General features: G+C 45.5%; 1 protein-coding gene across 1 annotated transcript in view; it reads right to left on the reverse strand.

Moving 5' to 3' along the window:
* LOC125429973 overlaps window positions 1-22214 on the reverse strand; it is a 96288-nt gene that overhangs the window by 15247 nt on the left and 58827 nt on the right. Inside the window, exon 29 of the mRNA XM_048491610.1 lies at window positions 7983-8213. Within this exon, the coding sequence (XP_048347567.1) occupies window positions 7983-8213 (231 nt within the window). The remainder of the gene's footprint in view (window positions 1-7982; window positions 8214-22214) is intronic.

Raw genomic sequence — 22214 nt, forward strand, 5'->3', positions numbered from 1 at the left:
CAAACCAGCACCCTTTTTGCATGCACAGCTTGCCACAACTTGTCCCAGTGGGTTGTATAACAGCAACATTTGGGGTGAAATCATTCCACACCCCTCCATTCTCCCGGTTGTTTTTCCCCTTGGGCGTTTTCGCACACACTGTTTGTTGCAGATCTGGCATGTGAGGTCGTTGCCGTTTCACACATTTGTTCGCACACACTTAAGCCGAAATGTGTTCCGACTCCCTTTCTGTGCCACATTCCAGCCGTTGTTCCGCATTTTTCCTGTTGCTCAATACTTCTGCAACTTTCTTGGAAAAACCGGTTTCCCCCCACAATCTGGTGGCTAGGTGCGAAACAAATCTGGAGTAAGCGACAGTCAGGGGTGACGCCCACAGTGTGACGCGATTTGATCCAGCCAATGGGAACGCTGATTGGGCTTGCCGGTTGCGCAGCGCAAGACATCCCATTGTTCCGCTTTGAGTCTCACTCAACTCCCTCCCTCCTACGCATTTGGTTGTGTGTCGCCCCTGATAGCTCGAAGCTACAAAAGTCCCCATGGCACCGTTGCTTTGATACATTATCAGGCAGCACGGTGACCCATTTGGTCGTTTCGCCTCCGTTAACACGGCAGCTCAACAGCCCGTCCACGGAAACGGGTTGGGAAGCAATTTGGAAGCTCCGCCCCCGGACGCCCTTCCAGGATGAAGTAGCGACAATAGCCAATCAGAGCTGATTTGTTGCGCATACCAAGATTCACTGAGGAGGATGCAGAAACCCGGGAGTTCTTGAAGCAAGCAGAAGATGCGCACTACCTGGCCATGTAATGTGAATGCCATCGGCGTATCAAACTACATCAAAAAGGCAAGGAATCAATGCGGTTCACTTTTATTCTAGAATAAAAAGTGTGTGCGAAAACGCCCCTTGTCAGCTGTATTTATTCTACACACTACTGCTGAAAACATAGTGTTCCCAAAGGTGATGCGATGTCATCTGTGACTCAGAAGTGTAACCCGACACTTCAGCCATTTTTTCCTCCCTTTCCTCCTCCATTTTCAAAAGGTATTTTAAACAGTTATCTTTGTCATACTGCATTAGCAATGTAACAAGTCTATTGTATCAGCTGTGTGGGGACTTCCGGACTGTTATTAGAACTAGCTGCACATTCTCTGTGATAGCAGAGGAACCCAGCAGTGGGTTTTCAAAGCTGGTGTGTGTGTGTGTGCATGTGTGCGTGTGTGTGTGTGTGAGTTCACCTATGTACTTTTGGGGTTGAAAAGGTTCCCAGGATTGGAGCAAATGTCCTGGGGCAAATGGCAGTAGGGAGAATCCCTTCAGATGCACACAAAATGTCAGGCACAAGCTGAGGGTAAAACTGACTAGAGAGCAAAACAGTTGGGTGAAAAACAGTTGCTTTCCCCCTCTGATTCCTTCGCTGTCTGGAAAGCACCCAGGAGCTGCCTCTTTTAAAGATGTCCTACAGAAATCTTTTTTGTGCTGTGCAGAATAGATCAATAAGACACCCTCAAAAAAGGACTGGATTCTGAAAGTTACAGAATTTATAGAAATGGTAAAGCTGACAACATTACTAAGAGATAACAGTGTGGACAATTTTTCACAAAACTGAAAACCCTTTACAGAATATCTTTTGAAAAACTATTTAAACAGAAAAGTAGTGTCAGGGTTTGAAATCTGGAGAAAACAATAAATTGTAATTACCAGAAGACAACTAAGAAAAAAAAACATGTTCATTATATTCACTGAATTTGGAGTTAGCGTGTAGTCAACAATGAGATAGCTGGAAGTCACTATATGATCTGAAATGGGTTGTGTGTGTTTTTTTACATTTGTGTGTTTTGTATGTGGTTTTTCTATGTGAGAAAAAACAAATATTATTTTTAAAAATTGTATCAGTTTTGTGAATTTCATCCTCAATGAGCAATGTCATGTGAAAGCAAAGATATACTGGGTACACAATTAGGAGTGAGTGAAATTGCTTTTGCAGGAGAAAAGTGATAAAGAACTGCTGCAGTAATGCACCATTGCTACTGCAGCAGTCCCTTGTCAATTTCTTCCTGCTAAAGCAATTTCTCTTGTCAATTTCACTTACTTCCAACTGTGGACATGGTGTATTTTCATGTTAATATGAAATCGCTCATTCAGAATGAAGTTGACAAAGTTCACACAATCAGCTCTGAGCATACCAGCCATAGATATGAGCAAAACATTAGGAGCAAAAACTACCAGACTACAGCTACACAGTCTGGAAAACCCACAACAGTCACTTGATACAATCAACTTGGTCTTATGTTACATGCAATATGACAAAAAGAAAACAGAATAAAATTCCCTTCTCAAAACAAAGTACAAGGAGGAGGAGAAAATGACTGATGGGGAGGCAGGGTGACTACATGGGGTGTGGCATGGGCCAAGTGTTCGATGTGGGCAGGGGCCAGGTGTTCAATGGGGAAGAGAAATAAAGACCCTTTCAACATGATTGCATGCTCAAAGGAAGCTGGGTTGGAAATGGACCGAAAAGAACATTGGAATGAAAGTGCTCAGGAACACAACAGAGGACAAATGAAGGAGAAATGTTTCCAGAACCAAATGGAGGAATAAACGTGCAGAATTAAAATAAAGAAATGTAGCATTTGGTGCAAAAATATATTTCCACACAAATGCATAACTTATTTCCTCACAAATAACTTGTGCAGAAAAGGCCTAGATCTGCAGCAAAGCAGGAGGAAATATGGAAACAGGATAACTAGTAGAGGACGTCATGTAGATGCTCCAAAAAACAGCACTGGTCTAAGAAGGCAAAGCAAAACAATCCATTTGGAAATAGCTCAGGTGATGTCATTCTTTCAAAGCAACACTCGAAGCATTTCCAGGGTTGTTTCCTTCAAATCTGAGCCAAAAAAAAGCCTGGGGGAGAAAAAAAATATTTGGTAGATCACCTCTCCAGATCATGCACCCACAGTCACCACAAGAGGAGAAGAGCCAAACTCTGCCACTTTTTAGTTGGGGGATTTCCCCTTTTTTCCTGCAGTGTTGCCATGTGGCTCATTAGGGAAAGGAAAAGAGACAGTGTCTAGGCTCCAATGCCATCACATCTGCAAAGATGCAACAGGTAGGAAGCATCAGGCAAAGGGGTGCCAGCAACAGGTGTGTTCCATGCCATTCTACTACCTCTTGTTGCTACTGCAACTGTGTGTGCATTTCTGCACACCAATCTGCAAGCAACCAACATAAGCTATATTCCCCTCAACCTGGTTTGCATTATATAGAATAGAATCATAGAATCATAGAGCTGGAAGAAACCTCAAGAGCCATCAAGTCCAACCCCCTACAATGTAGGTACACATGATTAAAGCACTCCTGACAGATGGCCATCCAGCCTCTGTTTGAATACCTCCAAAGAAGGAGTCTCTTCCAAAGAAGGAGACTCCACCGTACTGTGAGGTAGAGCATTCCACTGTCGAACAGCCCTTACTATCAGGAAGTTTTTCCTGATGTTTAGGTGGAATGTTTTTTCCTTCACCTTGAATCCATTACTCCTGGTTCTAGTCTCTGGAGCAGCAGAAAACAAGCTTGCTCCCTCACCAACATGACATCCCTTCATGGCTATCAGGTCACCTCTTAACTTTCTCTTCACCAAACTAAACATACCCAGCTCCCTAAGTCTTTCCTCGTAGGGCATGGATTCCAGAACTTTTATCATTTTGGTTGCTCTCCTCTGGATCAGTTCCAGCTTGTCAATGTCCTTCTTGAATTGCAGTGCCCAGAACTGTACACAATATTCTGGGTGAATAACTAATGCAGAATAGAGACAGGTACAATGGAGAAGAGGACTGGGCCAGGAAGAGCAGAGTGAGCTCTGGTGTTCATTTTGGAGGGCTTTTCTCAAAGCCACATCTTTTAAAACAGTGTATTTTAACAGGGGTTAGCAGGGGTTATCTCTTTTCTCCTTGTAAGGCTGCTGAGAGGTGAGGCTGCTGAGAGGTGAGGCTGCTGAGAGATGGGGCTTAACAGGGCTTAACAGGGCTTAACAGAGGTTATCTCTTGTTCTTCTTTGTCCTGGGGCTGCTGAGAGGTGAGTCAGTCAGTCTTTAGTTCAGTCTCTGGAACCAGCGGTGCGCACCTAACGGTGTGCGCAGTTTTTGTTTTTAACTAAATAAGGACATTTCTTGAGTGATAGTAGGTACAGATAGTTCCAGGGGGGCACTAAAAGTTTAATATTTAAATATCTAAACAAAATCAGATATGAAGGCAGGAAACCAGCAGGGAGGTGGGAGCTTTCCAGTGTTTTGCACTGAGTGTCACATGTACGACTATCTGCCACTAGGACAGAAGTTGTGGGCGTGCCCTCGCTGCAATGAGCTCCTGGCACTCAAGGAACATGTGCGTTCTCTTGAAACCAAGGTGGCAGACCTGGAGAAGCTGAAAGAGGCAGAGAAGGCAACAGACGAGGCTTTCAGGGACCTAACAGCCGGGTCCCACTCCCAAGGTGACATCTCTTCAAGTGTCATGGAGAATGAAGGTCTTGGGGACGGAGGGTGCCAGTCTGAGATGGGGGAAGATGCTCCCTTAGATGGGACCCCTTCCTTAGCTGGTGATCAGATATCCTCTCGCACTGAGGATACCCCTCAGGGAGGTGGAAGGCTCCTTGTAGCAGGTGATTCAATCATTAGAAATGTAGAGAGTTGGGTTTGTGAGAGGTGCGATGATGACCGCATGGTGACTTGCCTGCCTGGTGTGAAGGTTGTGGATATCACGCTTCATCTAGATAGGCTTTTAGACAGTGCTGGGGTGGAGTCAGCAGTTGTGGTCCACATTGGTACCAATGACATTGGGAAATGTAGCCAGGAGGTTCTGGAAGCTAAATTTAGGCTGCTAGGTAACAGGTTGAAGTCCAGGACCCCCAAGGTGGCATTCTCAGAAATGCTACCTGTTCCACACGTAGGGCGAGCTAGGTAAGCAGAGATACAGGGTCTCCATGCATGGATGAGAAGGTGGTATAAGGCAGAGGGTTTCAGATTTGTCAGGAACTGGGGAACCTTTTAGGACAAGGCAGGCCTGTACAAAAGGGACTGGCTTCATCTTAACCAAAGAGGAACCAGGCTGCTGGCACTCAACATTAAAAAAGTGGCAGAACAGCTTTTAAACTGATCCCTGGGGGAAAGCCAACAGGAGCTGAGGTGACTTCGGTTCGGAATACAGTATCTATGGGGATGCTGACAGAGAGGGAGGTTTTTCTAAATCAACCACATACAAGCGAGGAACATAGCAATGTGCATGTGATAAGGGATAGTGTCTACAAAAGACTGGAGGGTAAAGCACATAAATCCCAGGTTAAGGACAGAGACAGGGTATACAGGTGTCTCAATGCTAATAGTAGAAGCCTTCAACCTAAAATGGGCGAGCTGGAGTACAGAGTTTTGAAGGAGGACTTTGATATAGTGGGCATTACAGAGACATGGTGGAATGAGGAGAACCAGTGGGATGCTGTTATACCAGGTTACAGGCTCTACAGGAAGGATAGGACAGGGCGCATTGGAGGCGGAGTTGCCCTTTACATAAAAGAGAGCATAGTGTCACATAAAATAGACAATGCAAGGGGAGCTGGTTCCCCTACAGAATCACTGTGGGTATCAATACCAGGTGTGAAGGACAGTTTAATATTAGGAATATATTATCATCCCCCTGACCAAAGTGCACAAGAGGATTCTGAGATGGAAAAAGAAATTGGAGAGGCCAACAAAAACAAAAATGTAGTGGTAATGGGTGATTTTAACTATCCCCAAATAAACTGGAAAATGCATGTTCAGGTCATAGTAAGGAGAGAGCATTCCTGGATATGCTAAATGACTGTGGTTTAGAGAAGAGGGTTGTGGAACCAACCAGGGGAGAGGTGATCCTAGATCTAATTCTATGTGGGACCCAGGACCTGGTACGAGAAGTCAGTGTTGTTGAGCCGATAGGGAACAGCGACAACAATGCTGTCAGATTCAGTATCTCTGCATGCGAACAAGTGACAACTACTAATGTAGTTACATTCGCCTTCAGAAACGGAAATTTCTCAAAGATGAGGGGGATAGTGCATAGGAAGCTGAAAGGGAAAAATCAAGAGAGTCAAAACTGTCCAAGATGCTTGAAAGTTATTTAAAAGCACAGTCATAAAAGCTCAGCTGGAATGTGTCCCGCAGATTAGGAAAGGCAGCACCCAGTCCAAAAGAAAGTCACCATGGTTAACAAGAGAGGCTGAGGAAATTATCAGAAAAAAGAAAATGTCTTTTAGAAAATGGAAGTCCAGTTTGACTGATGAAGAATATGTGAGGGAACACAAACGGTGGCAAAAGAGAAGCAAATTTGCTGTAAGGGAGGCAAAAAAGGATTATGAGGAACGCATGGCTGCGAACATCAAGACCTGCAACAAACAGTTGTTCAAACATATCAAAAGTAGGAAGCCAGCTAGGGAAGCGGTAGGCCCATTAGATGACAAAGGAACAAAGGGTGTGCTAAAAGATGACAGGGAGATTGCAGAGAAGCTGAATGAATTCTTTGCATCTGTCTTCACCCAAGAGGAGGTGAGGAAAATTCCTGCACCTGAACCATGCTTCTTAGGAGGCGAATCCGAGGAACTAGCAAAGATAGTGGTAGACAAGGAAGAAGTTCTGGCAGCTATGAATAAACTAAATGCTACCAAATCCCCTGGCCCAGATTGCATTCAACCAAGGGTTCTTAAAGAGCTCAAGCATGAAATTGCTGATCTTTTCACTTTAATATGCAACTTATCCCTGAAATCAGCCTCCATCCCTAAAGGCTGGAAGATGGCTAATGTCACACCAATCTTTAAGAAAGAATCTAGGGGGGACCCAGGAAATTACAGGCCAGTCAGTTTGACATCTGTTCCTGGTAAATTAGTAGAATCTATCATTAAAGATAAAATTATAAAACATATAGAAAAGCAAGACCTGCTGAGAAAGAGTCAGCATGGCTTTTGCAGAGGCAAGTCCTGCCTTACAAACTTACTAGAGTTCTTTGAGGGTGTAAACAGGCATGTGGATAAGGGGGAACCAGTGGACATTGTCTACTTGGATTTCCAAAAGGCTTTTGACAAAGTTCCTCACCAGAGAAAACTCAGCAATCAAGGAATAAAAGGATTAAATCCTCCTATGGATTAAAAACTGTTGAGAAACAGGAAGTAAAGGGTGGGTGTAAATGGGAAGTTCTCACAATGGAGAGATGTAGGGAGTGGTGTCCCCCAAGGATCCATTTTGGGACCAGTGCTCTTTAACCTATTCATAAATGACCTGGAAATAGGGGTGGGTAGTGTGGTTGCCAAGTTTGTAGATGATACCAAATTAGGTAGGGTGGTGGGCCACTGCGAGTAGCAGAATCCTGGACTAGATGGACTCTCGTCTGATTCAGCAAGCTTGTTTGTATGTTCTTAAGTGGTCTTGTTCTCCTTTCTTCCACCTGATTAAAGTGTTGCAGTTCTTCCCTTGTGCAACATTTCCCACTGTAGGACTCCATGTCCCATCCTGTCTCTACCCCCTCCTGGCAAACCTGGATTCTTATAGGTGTTGACAACAGTGACTGCAGCCATGGTGTCCCAGACGCTGCTCCCTGTCTGCTGTCTTGCTTCCACACTCACTGGTCTTCAGTCACAGCATGGTCCTCCTGGGTCCTCAGCTAGTGGCCTGGATTTTGACTAAGTAATTGGTTTTGGAGTTGGGGCCACACTTGGTGCTCTCAACATGCCTATGAGTGGCAGGGGGCTGTCATCTTTTCAGGTAAGTCTGAGACTGGAGGGATTGGGTCAGGTGTGTCATGGGAGGGAGAGAGGAGGGCTGGTGAGGTCTTGAAAGAGGGAAAGAAGGGTCAGTGTAGGGCTGTGTCACAACAGCTCATTTGCTTTTCTTCCAAGCGAAGGAAGCTCAGAAAGGGCTTGGAGGCAGCTTTTCCCAATGGGGAGCCTGCTTGTAACCATAACACTCTTACCTGCAGAAGATCGATGACTGTCTTCTGACACTTCTCCTCCATCTCCTGGATGAGGCTGTCCACAGAGGAAAGTGTCTCAGAGAGTTTAGCCAGGTGCTGATCCCTGGTTGTTTCAACCACCTTCTCTACCTCTTCTATACGATCCAGCAAAAGTTGCTCTCGTTCTTCCAGAAATGAGTGTAGTTGCCTGAACATGGTTACCATCTTTTGTTTCTCTCCTATTGTTTGTTTCTGAAATGCAAAGAGAAGGAAATTGGGTCAGCATAACAAACACGTCTTTGCAGTGAAAGTCAGACATGCATTCTGGACTTTAAGAAAACTGATCCCGTGGTTAAGAATACTAAAAGAGAAGGGAGTGCACAATCACGGGAGTTTCTTAAAAGTGAGATATTAAAGGCACAATTTCAAACAGTTCCAATGTGGAGAAAAAAATTGGAAGTATCTAAATGAACCAGGATGGATGTCTATAGAACTTTCAACTAAGGTAAGATTTTAAAAGGATTTTGTACAAGAAATGGAAAAAGGGGGAAATCCCCAAAAAGAAATTCATACAAATAGCCAGTAAGTGTTGGGAGAAAGTCAGAAAAGCTAAAGTGCAGCATGAGCTCAGGCTTGCTAGAGAAGTTAAAAACCATAAAAAGGCTTATTTGGTTATGTCCACAACCAAAGGAAGAACAGGGCTCAACCAGGGGAAGATGGAGCAGATGATGCAGTAGGGAAAATCCAGCACAGAATAAAGAGATAATACTGGAATACAGTGGTGTACCTAGGCAAACTGGAGCCCTGGGCAAAACCTGAGTTTGATGCCCCCCCCCCCCGCATGAGCGGCCACCCTCCCCCATTGTGACCAAACAATGATTTTTCCCACCAGGTCATTTCAAAGTCACCATCACATTATAGAACATGTCCCTACTCACAAATCTGAACACAGCAATGGGCCATGCCACACAGCAGAGATATTTTTTGAAAACATTTTCAAAATGCTTTCAAAATGTTTTATTACTGCTATGAAAACATTTTCTGGTGTGGTATCCAGTCCCCCCAATTGGGGGAAACAGCATCACTTTCAATATTATTTAAATGGGGGACTCCAAATTCTCCCTTTAAGGTGGATTTAAAAGGAGAATCTGGGCTCCCAAGTTTAAACAAGTGATGTTGGAATCCACCCCCAAACAGCATCATTTTCAATGGTGTTTAAACTAGGAAGCCCAGATTCACCTTTTAATCCACCTTAAAGGGAGACTCTGGAGTCCCCAGTTTAAACAAGGGATGCTGGAATCCATCCCCAAACAGCATCATTTTCAATGGTATTTAAACTAGGGAGCCCAGATTCTCCTTTTAAATCCATCTTAAAGGGAGAATCTGGGGTCCCCAGTTTAAACAACATTGAAAGTGATGTTATTTTGGGGTGGATTCTCCCCCACCCTGAAACAGCATCACTTTCATTGTTTAACAACTGGCTCACCTTATGAAGGATGTCAATAAAGTGCTGGCTACAATCAGGATAACATAACTGAAAGAGTGCAACCAGCTAATGTATAGCGCAGCGGTCATAGTAACAACAGAATTGGGGTTCAAAATCAGAGTCAAAATGAAACAGAGTTCTACGCCCAAATGGAAAATTAGACTGAAATTGAAAATAAAAAACTTACAGATGCCAGTAACTTGAAGAACATGAAAGAACAAAAACTGAAAAATGGGGAGATAAAAAAATACTTGATCAAGAAATACTGGCTAAACAACAGAAAAGTGGATAAAGCATTGGAGATTGTGAAACAGCAAATAACAGTGGCTAGAAAAATGGAAAGATATGGAGCAAGAGTAATCCAAAACAAACAAAATCAACTGTTTCAATCTGATCTGCGAAGATTCTACCAAAACATCAATTGCGGTGGAAAAGACAACTTCGCCAAACCACAAAAAGCTGAAACAACGTCATTCTGGAAGGATTTGTGGGAAAATGAAAAAGGATTCAACCAAAACGCAAGCTGGATAAAACAATTTGAAGAGGAGATGAGTGAATATGAAATGGACAAACTGGTGATAACAACTGATATGGTTAGAAATAGAGTAAAGTGGATCAAAAATTGGACATCTCCCGGAAACGACCAATTGCACGGCTTTTGGTTGAAGTACCTAACGGATTTGCATCCGGTCATGGCTGAACGTTTCAATGGAGAACTGCAGCGAGGCGAAATTGAGGACTGGCTAACAATTGGCACAACGTACCTACTGCAGAAAGATCCAAAGAAAGGCACAGCTCCATCAAACTATAGGCCAATAACATGTTTGCCGACTACATTCAAACTGCTCGCTGGCATAATAGCTGAAAAGATCATGGACTTCTTGGAACTGAACAACATACTGCCAGTTGAGCAAAAGGGCAACAAGAGAAAAAGCAGGGGAGCAAAAGATCAACTCCTCATTGACAAAATGATTTTGGAGGACTGTCAAAATCGGAAGACAAATCTATACATGTTGTGGATTGACTACAAAAAAGGTGTTCAACTCATTGCCCCACTGTTGGATCATGAAATGCTTAAAAACCATTGGTGTGGGCAAAAACATCAGAATGTTCACTAAAAATGCAATGAAAAACTGGAAGACAGAACTGTTAGTTGGAAAAGAAAAATATGGAAAAATATGGTCAACATCAAGAGAGGCATCTTTCAGAGGGACTCACTGTCACCCCTACTATTTGTCATTGCAATGATCCCACTGACAACAATCCTAAGGAAAATGAATCTGGGATATCAGATGGCAAAGAATGCCCAGAAAATTTCACACCTGTTGTACATGGACGATTTGAAACTTTATGGAAAATCGGAAGCTGAAATCCAATTGCTGACTAACACAGTCCGAATTTTCAGCTCAGATATTTCAATGGGGTTTGGACTAGAAAAATGTGCAACAGTAACAATCAGCAGAGGGAAAATCAAAGAAAGCCAAGGAATTGAAATGCCCAATGGTCAGACTATTAGAAACAACCAACAGGAAGCCTACAAATACCTGGGCATCTTGGAGTTGGACACCATCTAACACTCCCAAGTGAAAACAGTTGTTGGTAGAGAATACAAGCAAAGAGTGAGGAAAATACTGAAGACTAAACTGAATGGTGGAAACACAATAAAGGCGATAAATATATGGGCGATTCCAGTCATCAGATACATGGCTGGCATTGTAAACTGGACTCTGGCTGATTTGGATGAATTGGATTGAAAAACGAGGAAGCTCCTGACGATTCACTGTGCACTACATCTGGTAGTGATACTGACCAGCTGTACCTGCCACGCAAATCCGGTGGCAGAGGACTTTTACAAGTGAAACAGACTGTCAAAGAAGAAAAGCATGCACTTGCTGACTACATAAAAAGCAGTGAACAATGGGAACTTAAAGATGTGAACAATAAAAAACTGCTGCAAGTTCACATCACAAAGAGAGAGTATCATCAGAAAGTGTTGAAAGAAAGGACAGAAAGTTGGCAAAACAAGGCACTGCATGGCCAGTTTTTGGAAAAGATCAAAGGAAAAGTGGATGACACCAAAACATGGGGATGGTTAACATCAGGGACACTAAAGAAAGAGATGGAAGGCCTAATTCTCGCCACTCAAGAACAGGCAATAAAAACTAATGCAATTAAAGCTAAAATCGACAAAACTTCAACTGATCCCAAATGCAGACTCTGCCAAGAAGCTGATGAAACTGTGGACCATATACTCAGCTCCTGCAAAAAGATTGTGCAGACTGACTACAAACTCTGCCACAACAGTGTGGCCAAAATGGTCCACTGGAACATTTGCAAAAATTAATTATGACTTGCCCGCCTTTAACAACTGGTGGGAACAGCAAACTGAAAAAGTCCTCAGAAATCAGTAAGCCAAGATACTGTGGGGCTTTCATACACAAACAGACAAAGTCCTGCAGCACAACACACCCGACATTGTCATCGTTGAACCAGAAAAGGCGTGGATAATTGATATCGCGAAACCCAACGACAACAGGGTCAACAAAAAACAACATGAAAAGATCGCAAAATACCTGGATCTAAAGATCGAGATCCAGCGTCTTTGGCATAAACCAGCAGCAGTGGTGCCAGTGGTCATCGCTCTCCCTCCAACTGTCCGGGCCCTGTGGGACCTTGGCGAGTTCCGCAGGGCCTGTAAGACGGAGCTGTTCCGCCGGCCCTTTGGAGGTGCCCTCCCTCCTTTGGCCCCTGCCATCTGGGCCATCTGTCACCCAATGAGACTCGCCATTCCTCCCTTTGGGGGGAGGGAATTTTAAATAATAGAATGCTGGACGCCGCTCTAATTATTAGAATTAGTTTTCATGGTTTTTATCGCTGCTTTTAAATGTTTTAGCTATCTTATATTGTTGTTTCTATGTGTTGTACACCGCCCAGAGCCCTTCGGGGATGGGGCGGTATAAAAGTTTAATAAATAAATAAATAAATCGGCACGCTGGGTGCTGTCCCAAAAGACCTGGGGCAGCACTTGAAACAAATTAACATCGCCAAAATCAACATCTGTCAACTTCAAAAAAGCCGCGTTGCTGGGCACCGCAAACATCCTTCGCTGAAACGTCACAAAATCCTAGGCCCCTGGCTGGGGCTCGATGGTGACATAGACCAACACCAACAGTGGTACCTGGCTGCTGTGTATTTTGAACCACCACCACCTTTATTGGGCCTTGAGAGAATAAAAGAAAGTATGAAAAAAAGCATTGGTAGGAAGGGGGGATTTAAAAGGAGCATCTGGGGAAATTTAGGGGTTGCCTGCTGTCAGGGGTGCAATTATTAAGATAGCAGCACCAAAATTCCAGAGTATCTTTGTGAGACCCTACTGATGATACCACCCAGGTTTGGTGAAGTCTGGTTCAGGGGGTCCAAAGTTATGGATCCTCAAAGGTGTAGCCCCCTCTCCTATTAGCTCCCATTGGAAACAATGGGGGATGGGGCACTCCCTTTGGGAGTCCATAACTTTGGACTCCCTAAACCAAACCTCACCAAACCTGGATGATATCATCAGGAGAGTCTCTCGAAACATCCCTGACATTTTGGTGCTGCTATCCTAAAAACTGTGTCCCCTGCAGGCTAAAAATGGAAAAAACATTGAAAATACAAAAAAACATACAAACAAACCTGCATTTTTGGCGCCCGCCACAAGGTGACACCCTGAGCAACTGCCCACCTTGCCCATAGGCAGAAACGCCACTGCTGGAATACCTGCCTACTCTAAATGAATTCAAGGCCTGATGAACTACATCCTAGGGTGTGGAGAAATGGCTCCTCCCCCTCCCCCCTTTTCTTTTTTTCTTTTCTCCTCCCCTTCTCCAATCAGGTATCATAGATTGGGAGGACTTAGAAATTCCAGAGAAACATCAGGAAGAGCTACCTGACCTAGGAGGAAAGATATCTTGACCCAGCCTAACAGGTCAAAAGGGTGGGGCCAAGGAACTGATAAAACTCTATGAAGAGAGGGGCGAGATCTCTTCTCTTTCTCTTTCTGGGTCACTGGGTCACTGAAGGGAGCAGACCGCTTGCTGGGACTGTGAAGGGAGCAGCCGTTTTTGAACCATGTGCTCATCCAGGGAGCTCACTCAGCCTGCCAAGTAATGAGAACTCTTTGAGAATTGTAACCTTCTAAGCTTTAAGGACCTACCCTATTTTCAACAACTGCGAGGGTATGTTTAGGGAGAGGGGCAAGGGATTTGCGTTTATATCTCCTTTGTTTTGGAAACCCTTGCTCAATCTGGTGGAGTGCTAAAAATATAGCCATTTTAGCCATTTTAGCCATTTTATTTTTAATAAATACTTTTAAACCCTAGATGTGGAGAACAATTTTCTGTACCACGAATGCCCCATGGTCTAAATAGGAGGGGGGAGAAAGGCTGGCAGCTAGCGAGCAGCTTTTCCTCCAGGACCTCCAATCTGCCCTGTGGAACCCAGGGGAGGGGAACCAAGGGAGACTGAGGTTAGGCCTCATGGTTGGAAAGGAAGTTGGGGAACCCTGATCTTTCCTAGGGGGCAGTTCCTCAAATGGTCAGGTGGTGGCAGTGGTTTACCCAGACAGAAAGCTAGCCCTCCCCAGGAAAAGTTTGCAACCCCTGGAAGAGGCTTGGGAGCGGAATAGGGCCTGCCAGGCAAAGCAAACCTGTTCTGCCACACAGGGTATTAAAAGAAGTAGCAGAACTAGTAATCTCAGAACCATTTGCAAAAATCTTTGAGAATTCCTTAGATAATGGGAGATGTCCCAGGAGACTGTAGGAGGGAAAATGTTGTCCTCATCTTCAAAAAGGGAATAAAGTCCTAAACAATTATCGACTAGTCCACCTTACATCAATACCCAAAAAGATTCTAGAGCAGATCATGTAAGCTCTTAGAAGGGAATTCAGTGATCATTAAAAATAAACATGGGTTTCTCAAACACAAGTCATGCTAGACTGATCTTATTTCTTTTTGTAACAGAGTGACAAGCTTGGCAGATGAAGGGAATGCTGTGGATGTAGCATGCCTTGATTTCAGTAACATCTTTGACAAGGTCCCGCATAATATTCTTGCAAAAGGCTAATACAATACGAGTTGGACATTGCTATTGTTACATGGATTTGTAATCAGCTCACCGACCTAACCCAAAGGGTGCTCATCAACAGCCCACCTTGCAAAACGTGATTGGCTATGTCTTGGTCATGTGAGAACTAGACCTGCCTGCTGTCCCTAACCTTGCAATATAGCTGTGTTTTTCAGTGACGTATTTACCTAGGGAACATGGGGTACCCTATGTTCCCGGGTACCCCCTAGTGGAGGGTGCAAATTTTTCAGGTTTGTTTGTGTGGTTTTTATTTTTTAGTGTTTTTTCAGTTTTTGGCCTGCAGGGGGCGCTAGCTTTAGGCTAGCAGCACTAAACATTCAGGGATTGTTTGGGGGACTCTCCTGATGATACCACCCAGGTTTGGTGAGGTTTTGTTCAGGGGTTCCAAAGTTATGGACTTACAAAATGGGTGCCCCATCCCCTATTGTTTCCAATGAGAGCTAATAGGAGATGGGGTCCTTTGAGGGTCCATAACTTTGGACCCCCTGAACCAAACTTCACCAAACCTGGGTGGTATCATCAGGAGAGTCTCCTAAAGATGCCTTGAAAGTTTGGTGCTGCTAGCTTAACTGACAGTAGGTACCCTCCAAATTTCCCCAGATTCTCCTTTTAAATCCACCCCCTTCGGCATGGACTTAAAGGAAAAAATGTGAGGTCCCCAGTTTAAACATTAAAAGTGGTGCTGTTTCAGGGTGGGGAAGAATCCACCCCAAAACAGCATCACTTTCAATGTTGTTTTTACTGGGGACCCCAGATTCTCCCTTTAAGGTGGATTTAAAAGAAGAATTTGGGCTCCCTAGTTTAAACACCATTGAAAGTGATGCTGTTTTGGGGTGGATTCCACTGGAGGTGTTTCGTGAGAGATGATGCTGACATTTGTTTGGTAAATGTTTTGCTGAGGATGATTTGTGAGAGATTTACATGCTTAATACCCACTTTCACTGGCTTGGAGCTGTTTCTCAGGCTAACAACCTACCTCATAGGGTTGGTGTGAGGACAAAATTAGGAAAGAGAGTTGGTGGGGAGAGAGCCATGTATGTTTTGCTGAGGGTGGGAGGTGTTTTGTGAGCTGGTGCAAAAAATCATTGTTCGGTCGTGGTGGGGGAGGGTGGCCACCCATGGGGGGGGGTGCCAATTCAGGTTTTGTCCCCGGCCTCCAGTTTGCCTAGATACGCCTCTGGTGTTTTTCTTCTCTCTCTCTCTTTCTTTAAACCACTCATCCTTGGTCATGGGAGCTATGGTGGTGGGAGAAAATATAATAGGAGAAGAGTACAGAGATATGGTCATGCTCAGTCCAATCTCCATCCCAGCCAGAATCATTCTAATGGGGATGATAAGCAAATTAACCCTTCTCCAACACTGATGTGAAATGTCAGGTCCATCAAAAATAAGTCTAAAACTCTGAGGGACTTCTTTGCAAGGCAGAAGGTGAACCTGGCATGCATGACTGAAATCTGGGTGAAAGAGGGTGAAACTGTTACCTTGAAGAAGCTCACCCCTTCTGGCTTTTTGGGTTTCCATCAGTCCCAAAGGGTTGGGGGGAGGGGATAACAGGGTCAGTCTTGCATTGGCTGTACTTATTTCTCCATAGTTGAGGACAGAGGGGAGCGATCAGAGAAAGAACATCTGCCCACCATTCGGGGTGCAGAGTTCCACAAGAGGCAATTAACCAATTTTATTTAATATCTATATGTGCCCTGTCACTGGGTTGATCTGGAGGTTTGGACTGGGCTGTCATCAATATGCAGATGATACCCAGAAATATCTGACGATGGCTGGCCAGATACTGCCCCAGATGCTCTAGCCAATTGTTTTCAATCTGTGAAATGGATAAAAGAGAGTTCATTGAAGTTAAATTCAACTAAGATGGAGGACATGTGGCTGGGCTGGAGAGGATTAGATGAAGTCTGCAAACTGCCAGCTCTTGATGGTATGCAGTTGATTGCTGCACTGATCATCAAGAACTTAGGTGTGCTCCTGGACTCCGCTTTGGCAATGGAGGTCCCGGTGGTACATAGTATTTTCATGGTGAAGCAGTTGGCCCCCTATCTTTTCCAGTCTGATCTGTCCATAGTGATCCATGCAACAGACATCTCTAGACTGGACTACTGTAACTTGCTTTTTGCAGGGCTACCCTTGGGCCTGCTCTGCAAACTCCAGGTGGTTCAGAAACAGAATGACTTAGAATTGGTAAAGGTGTTAGACCAGGGGTGGGCAATTATTTTTTCCATGGGGCTGCATAAGAAACAGAAAATATTGTGGAGGGCCGGGCCAAAGGCGAGGTAGCTTTTTTGACCCTGCAGAAGCCGGCAGCCAAGGCAACCAGCTTCTCGCGGGGCTTTCCGTCGCTCCCCAGCCTGTGAGCGAGGCGCTGGAGCCCTGCAAGGCACAAGGCAACCAGCTTCTGCGGGGCTTTCAAAGACACCTCGCTCCCCAGCACGGCAGGGGGGCCAGTCAGGGTCATCCGGCGGGCCGCATGTGGCCCGCAGGCCGTATAATGCCCAGGTCTGTGTTAGACTCTTCAATCTGTTTGCAGAACATATAAGGAAAGCTAGATTTGAGTTTGATGAAGATAGAGTGAAAATTGTCGGGGGAGGAACAATTTGAGATATGCTGATGATACCACATTATTCACAAAAAATAACGAAGACTTTCAAATGACTAAGGTTGTTGTTGTTATTGTTATTGTTATTATTTATTAAGCTTTTATGTTGCCCTCCCCTGGAGGGCTCAGGGTGGTGCACAACATAGATATATAAGTAGAGCACAATAAACCAACCAACCAATCAATCAAATAAATAAATAAATAGGCTCTATACATGTTAAAACAACTCCCTGTTAAAATACAGCATTCTAAAACAACTTGCAAAAAACACAACAGATGGCATCCAGCAGCTTACAACACCCCCCCCCCCGAGGGGAGGGTGACAGGGTCCCCTGATGTTATAGAAAAGGGGAGGGGAGGGGACGCACATCAGCGGCTGGTCTCCCCAAAAGTCCAGTGGAATGACCCATTGGATACTCACCGTGAAGGGGTCTTCTCCTGGGGGAAAGGAATCCATCTTGCTGGGTTATTTCTTACCCCATCTGTGGGAGGCAGGATGTAGGTTTTTCTACAGTGGTGTAGGAGGTTAAGAGCTCGTGTATCTAATCTGGAGGAACTGGGTTTGATTCCCAGCTCTGCTGCCTGAGCTGTGGAGGCTTATCCAGGGAATTCAGATTTGTCTGTACACTCCCACACACGCCAGCTGGGTGACCTTGGGCTAGTCACAGCTTCTCAGATAGCTCTCTCAGCCCCACCTACCTCACAGGGTGTTTGTTGTGAGGGGGGAAGGGCAAGGAGATTGTAAGCCCCTTGGCGTCTCCTGCAGGAGAAAAAGGGGGGATATAAATCCAAACTCTTCTTCTAACTCAGCTTACTTCCTGTGAGACTCCATTTTAGGTAGTATACAACTGTCCGAGCTATAACAAGAACGAAAAAAGGTGCCCAACACACACAGAAACAGACTACAACATCACTTTAACAAACAATATAACTGTACTAACCTCTTAACCTGAACAAGTATCTGAACATGAAGGTACTGGAGCACAAGTGGAGGTAGACCAGAAGGGAGGGCCAAGATGGATTCCTTTCCCCCAGGAGAAGACCCCTTCACAGTGAGTATCCAATGGGTCGTTCTCCTGGAGGCAGAATCTATCTTGCTGGGGTCTCCTAAAGCAGTAACCCCATTAGAGAGGGTCATTCAAGGTCCTCCACAATGTGCTCCATAACTCGTCTACTGAAAACTGTCTCAGCTGCGGCCCAGGCATGTAACTTGTAATGCCTAACGAAAGATGGCTGTGAGGACCAGATCGCGGCCCTACAGATGTCCTCTACTGACACCCTGTTCCTAAATGCTGCATTTGTGGCCGCACATCGAGTAGAATGAGCTGAGATGCCCTCTGGCACTGGTAAGTTACTGGACTTGTAGGCTTCAATTATGCATGCCTTGATGGACGAGGAAATGGCTGATGTTGACATTCTGTGTCCTAAATTCGGTTGTGCTACATTGACGAAGAGACTGTCACATTGCCGTATGTCCTGTGTACGGACGATGAAAGCCTTAACTGCCCATCTCACATCTAAGTGATGCCAGAGTCGCTCCGTTGGGTGAGACAGCCGCAGGCAGAAGGTCGGCAAAACAATTTCTTGCCGTAGATGGAACTCTGAGCTGACCTTCGGCTTGAATGTTGGATCGGTTCGCAGTACTACTCTGTCCGGATGAAAGGTACACAGATTAGGGTTGACGGATAACACCCTCAACTCGGACACTCCTGGCCAATGTTATGGCTACTAGAAACAGTACTTTCAGCCAGCGAAGATGGATAGATTGAACTGGCTCAAAAGGCGATTTTGTTAAGGCATTTAAAACAACGTGCAGTCTCCAAGAAGGAAACCTATGCATAGTTGGAGGCTGTACCTGCTGCACTCCTTTGAGAAACCTTATCACATCTGGATGATGCGAAGCCGGCAATCCTCGAATGGAATTCCAGATGGTAGACAAGGCCGCCACTTGACGTCTGAGAGTGGAGCTGCGCAGTCCTGCTTCAAAGCCATCCTGGAGAAAGTCAAGAATCTTGGCCACGGTTGGTGAAATGGGGTCAATCCTTTTCCTTCTTCCCCATCTAACGAAGGCTTTCCAGGATGTATTATAAATGCGTACTGTAGAAGGGCGTCAAGAAGCCAATAAGGTGGAAGTAACCTGTTCTGAATATCCTCTGCGTCTCAGCATCTCCCTTTCAATCACCACGCAGTCAATTAAAACCACTGTGGCCGAGGATGACATAGTCCCTGGATCAGCAGGTCTGGAAGAAGAGGGAGATGGACTGGAGGCTGCACCTCAAGGTCTTGAATGACTGAAAACCATGGCCTTCTGGGCCAGTAAGGTGCTATCAGAATTACCTGGGCCTCTTCTAGTATGACCCTGCGCAGAAATCTGGGTAACACCGGGGTTCGCGGGAAGGCGTAGAGAAGAACGTCTGGCCATGGAGTTGTCAGAGCATCTGTGGCTATCGCCCTGCTGTCGTAGAATTGGGACACGAATGGTGGCAGTTGTGTGTTGGCTGCTGTGGCGAAGAGGTCTATTTGAGGTTCGCCGAACTGTAGGCACACTGCACGAAACACTTGCTTGCTCAGGGCCCACTCTGCCTCTTGGATCATCTGTCGACTCAGCCAATCGGCCTGAACATTCAGTTTGCCCTGAATGTGTTCTGCCTGGATTGATAAGACATTCTTTTCTGCCCATGTTAGAATGTGAAGGACCTCCCGATGCAACCGCGTGGACCTGGATCCGCCCTGATGATTGATATAAACCTTGGCAGCCACATTGTTCGTTCTCACTAACACATGCTGCCCTGAGATGGCATGCCGAAAATGCCGGAGGGCGAGAAGAATGGCCCTGATCTCTAACATGTTGATCGGAAGACAGGCCTCCTCCTTCGTCCACGTGCCCTGCGCTAACTGCGTTCCTAGGGTCGCTCCCCAACCCAGCAGACTTGCATCTGAAAAGATCTGCGGTCAATGAGGAAACAGGTATGTCTTCCCTTGGCTGAGATTTCTCCTGGACATCCACCACCAAAGACTGTCCCTGAGACTTCGAGGCATATGAACCGGGCGGTCTCTCCGCAGCATGATGTCTCTCTGATATGGGTGCAGGAACTGCTGTAACGGCCTGGTGTGCAGTCTGCTCCATTGAATCATTTCCATGGTGGATATGAACGATCCCAACAGACTTGCCAACTTCAGAAGAGGGTGCCACTCGCTCTGTAGCACAGCAAACAACGCTCTCTGGATCTTGACTAACTTCTCGTTGGTGACAAATAGAGAGTTCTTTGTTGAATCTATTATAGCTCCCAGATGTTCCATTCTGGTACTCAGTACCATGGAGCTCTTCTTGCGGTTGATTTGAAATCCATGGTTCTCCATCACCTGAACAACTAATTGGAGGTCTTGCGCGGCCTGGCTCTTGGACGCAGAACGAATCAGGAGGTTGTCTAAGTATGGGTGCACGTGCACACTCTGTTGCCTCAGAAGAATGACTGGAGCCAAGAGGATCTTTGAAAAAACTCGAGGTGCCGAGGCCAGTCCAAACGGTAGAGCTCAATACTGAAAATGATGCGACAGAACTGCAAATCTCAGAAATCTCCTGTGTGCTGGATGAATCGGTATGTGGAGATAGGCCTCCTTCAGATCCAATGACGAAAGGAAATCACCCGGACGTAAGGCCTCTGTGATGGTCTTGAGAGTCTCCATCCTGAACCTGTGGAGTCTGACGAATTTGTTGACATACTGCAGATTCAGAATGGGCCACAAGTCCCCATTCTTCTTTGGGACAGTGAAAAAGTGCGAATAAGTCCCTGATGACTTCTCCATCACCGGCACCGGCTCTATCGCATTGATCCGAAGAAGATGCTGGATCGGTTTGTTCAGTCTGATCATCTTGTCCTTGTTGTGACTGATGGCTTCAGGCACAAATCGAGATCTGGGAAACTGGAGGAATTCGATGCTGTATCTGTTGACAATCACCTCTTGAGTCCAAACATCCGCGTGTCTGCCCTGCCAGGCTGATGGAAAAAAGGCCAGGCGACCTCCTATTGGAATGTCCGCATAGTCATGCCCTTGCTGGTTTGTCAGATTTGTTGAATCTGCCTGATCTTCCAAAGGGACAAAAGAAGCCTCTGCCCCGAAAGGACTGCTGCTGCTGTTGTTGCCAGGAGGATCGCCTGTTGTCCCTAGAAAACCTAGGTAAGGCCCTCTGAGTTCGAAAGGTTGTTCTACTAAAAGGATATGAAGAATTAGATCTGACAATATTGGGTAAAGTCTTGTTCTTTGACTCTATCAGTATGCTCTCTAATTCCTTCCCGAACAGCATCTCACCATAGAAGGAATACCCGGCTACCACCATCTTGGAATGTAAATCTGCTATCCAGGCCCTCAACCAGGCATTTCTTCTTGCTACTACGGAAGAAGCCATAGATCTACTCACCATTGCCAAGGCATCGCCAGTGGAATCAGCTAGGAATGAGACACCTAAAAGTACCCTATTTAAGCCATCTCTAATACCTGGCTCCCCTGGAGGCACCATTTCCAAAAGACGTTTAACCCAAACCATGGCAGCCCTGGCTATGATAGATGAAGGCATTAATGGCCACTGAGGCAGCCTCATGTGCTCGCTTCAGAGCCACTTCTGTTCTTTTATCTAGTGGGTCTTTGGAGGCACCCTCGCCATCCTTACTGACTAACCCAGTGGACTGCAGCCCGGTAACTGGAGAATCCACCAGTGGTACACCAACTCTTTTGCTAAAAAATTCTGGTACCATATATAACTTTTTAAATATGGCTGGGAATCCCTTGCTGACTGCAGGATTACGCCATTCTTTCAGAATCTTATTCTCAAACATAGCCGGGATTGGGAAACACACTGGGGTTTCATCCCCCTCCTGGAAGGACCAGGAGGACAGTCAACCTCTCCGATGCCAACCACTCCAGGCCGACACACTCCATACCAGTGATCTCTGGGACTGGGGTAGCCCTAAAAGGGATAGAATCACGGATGAACATTGCCACACCACCACCCCAGCCCTGTGTTTGTGCTCGGTGGAGACA

The sequence above is a fragment of the Sphaerodactylus townsendi genome, linkage group LG03 (genome assembly GCF_021028975.2).
Source record: "Sphaerodactylus townsendi isolate TG3544 linkage group LG03, MPM_Stown_v2.3, whole genome shotgun sequence".
Classification (NCBI taxonomy): Eukaryota; Metazoa; Chordata; class Lepidosauria; order Squamata; family Sphaerodactylidae; genus Sphaerodactylus; species Sphaerodactylus townsendi.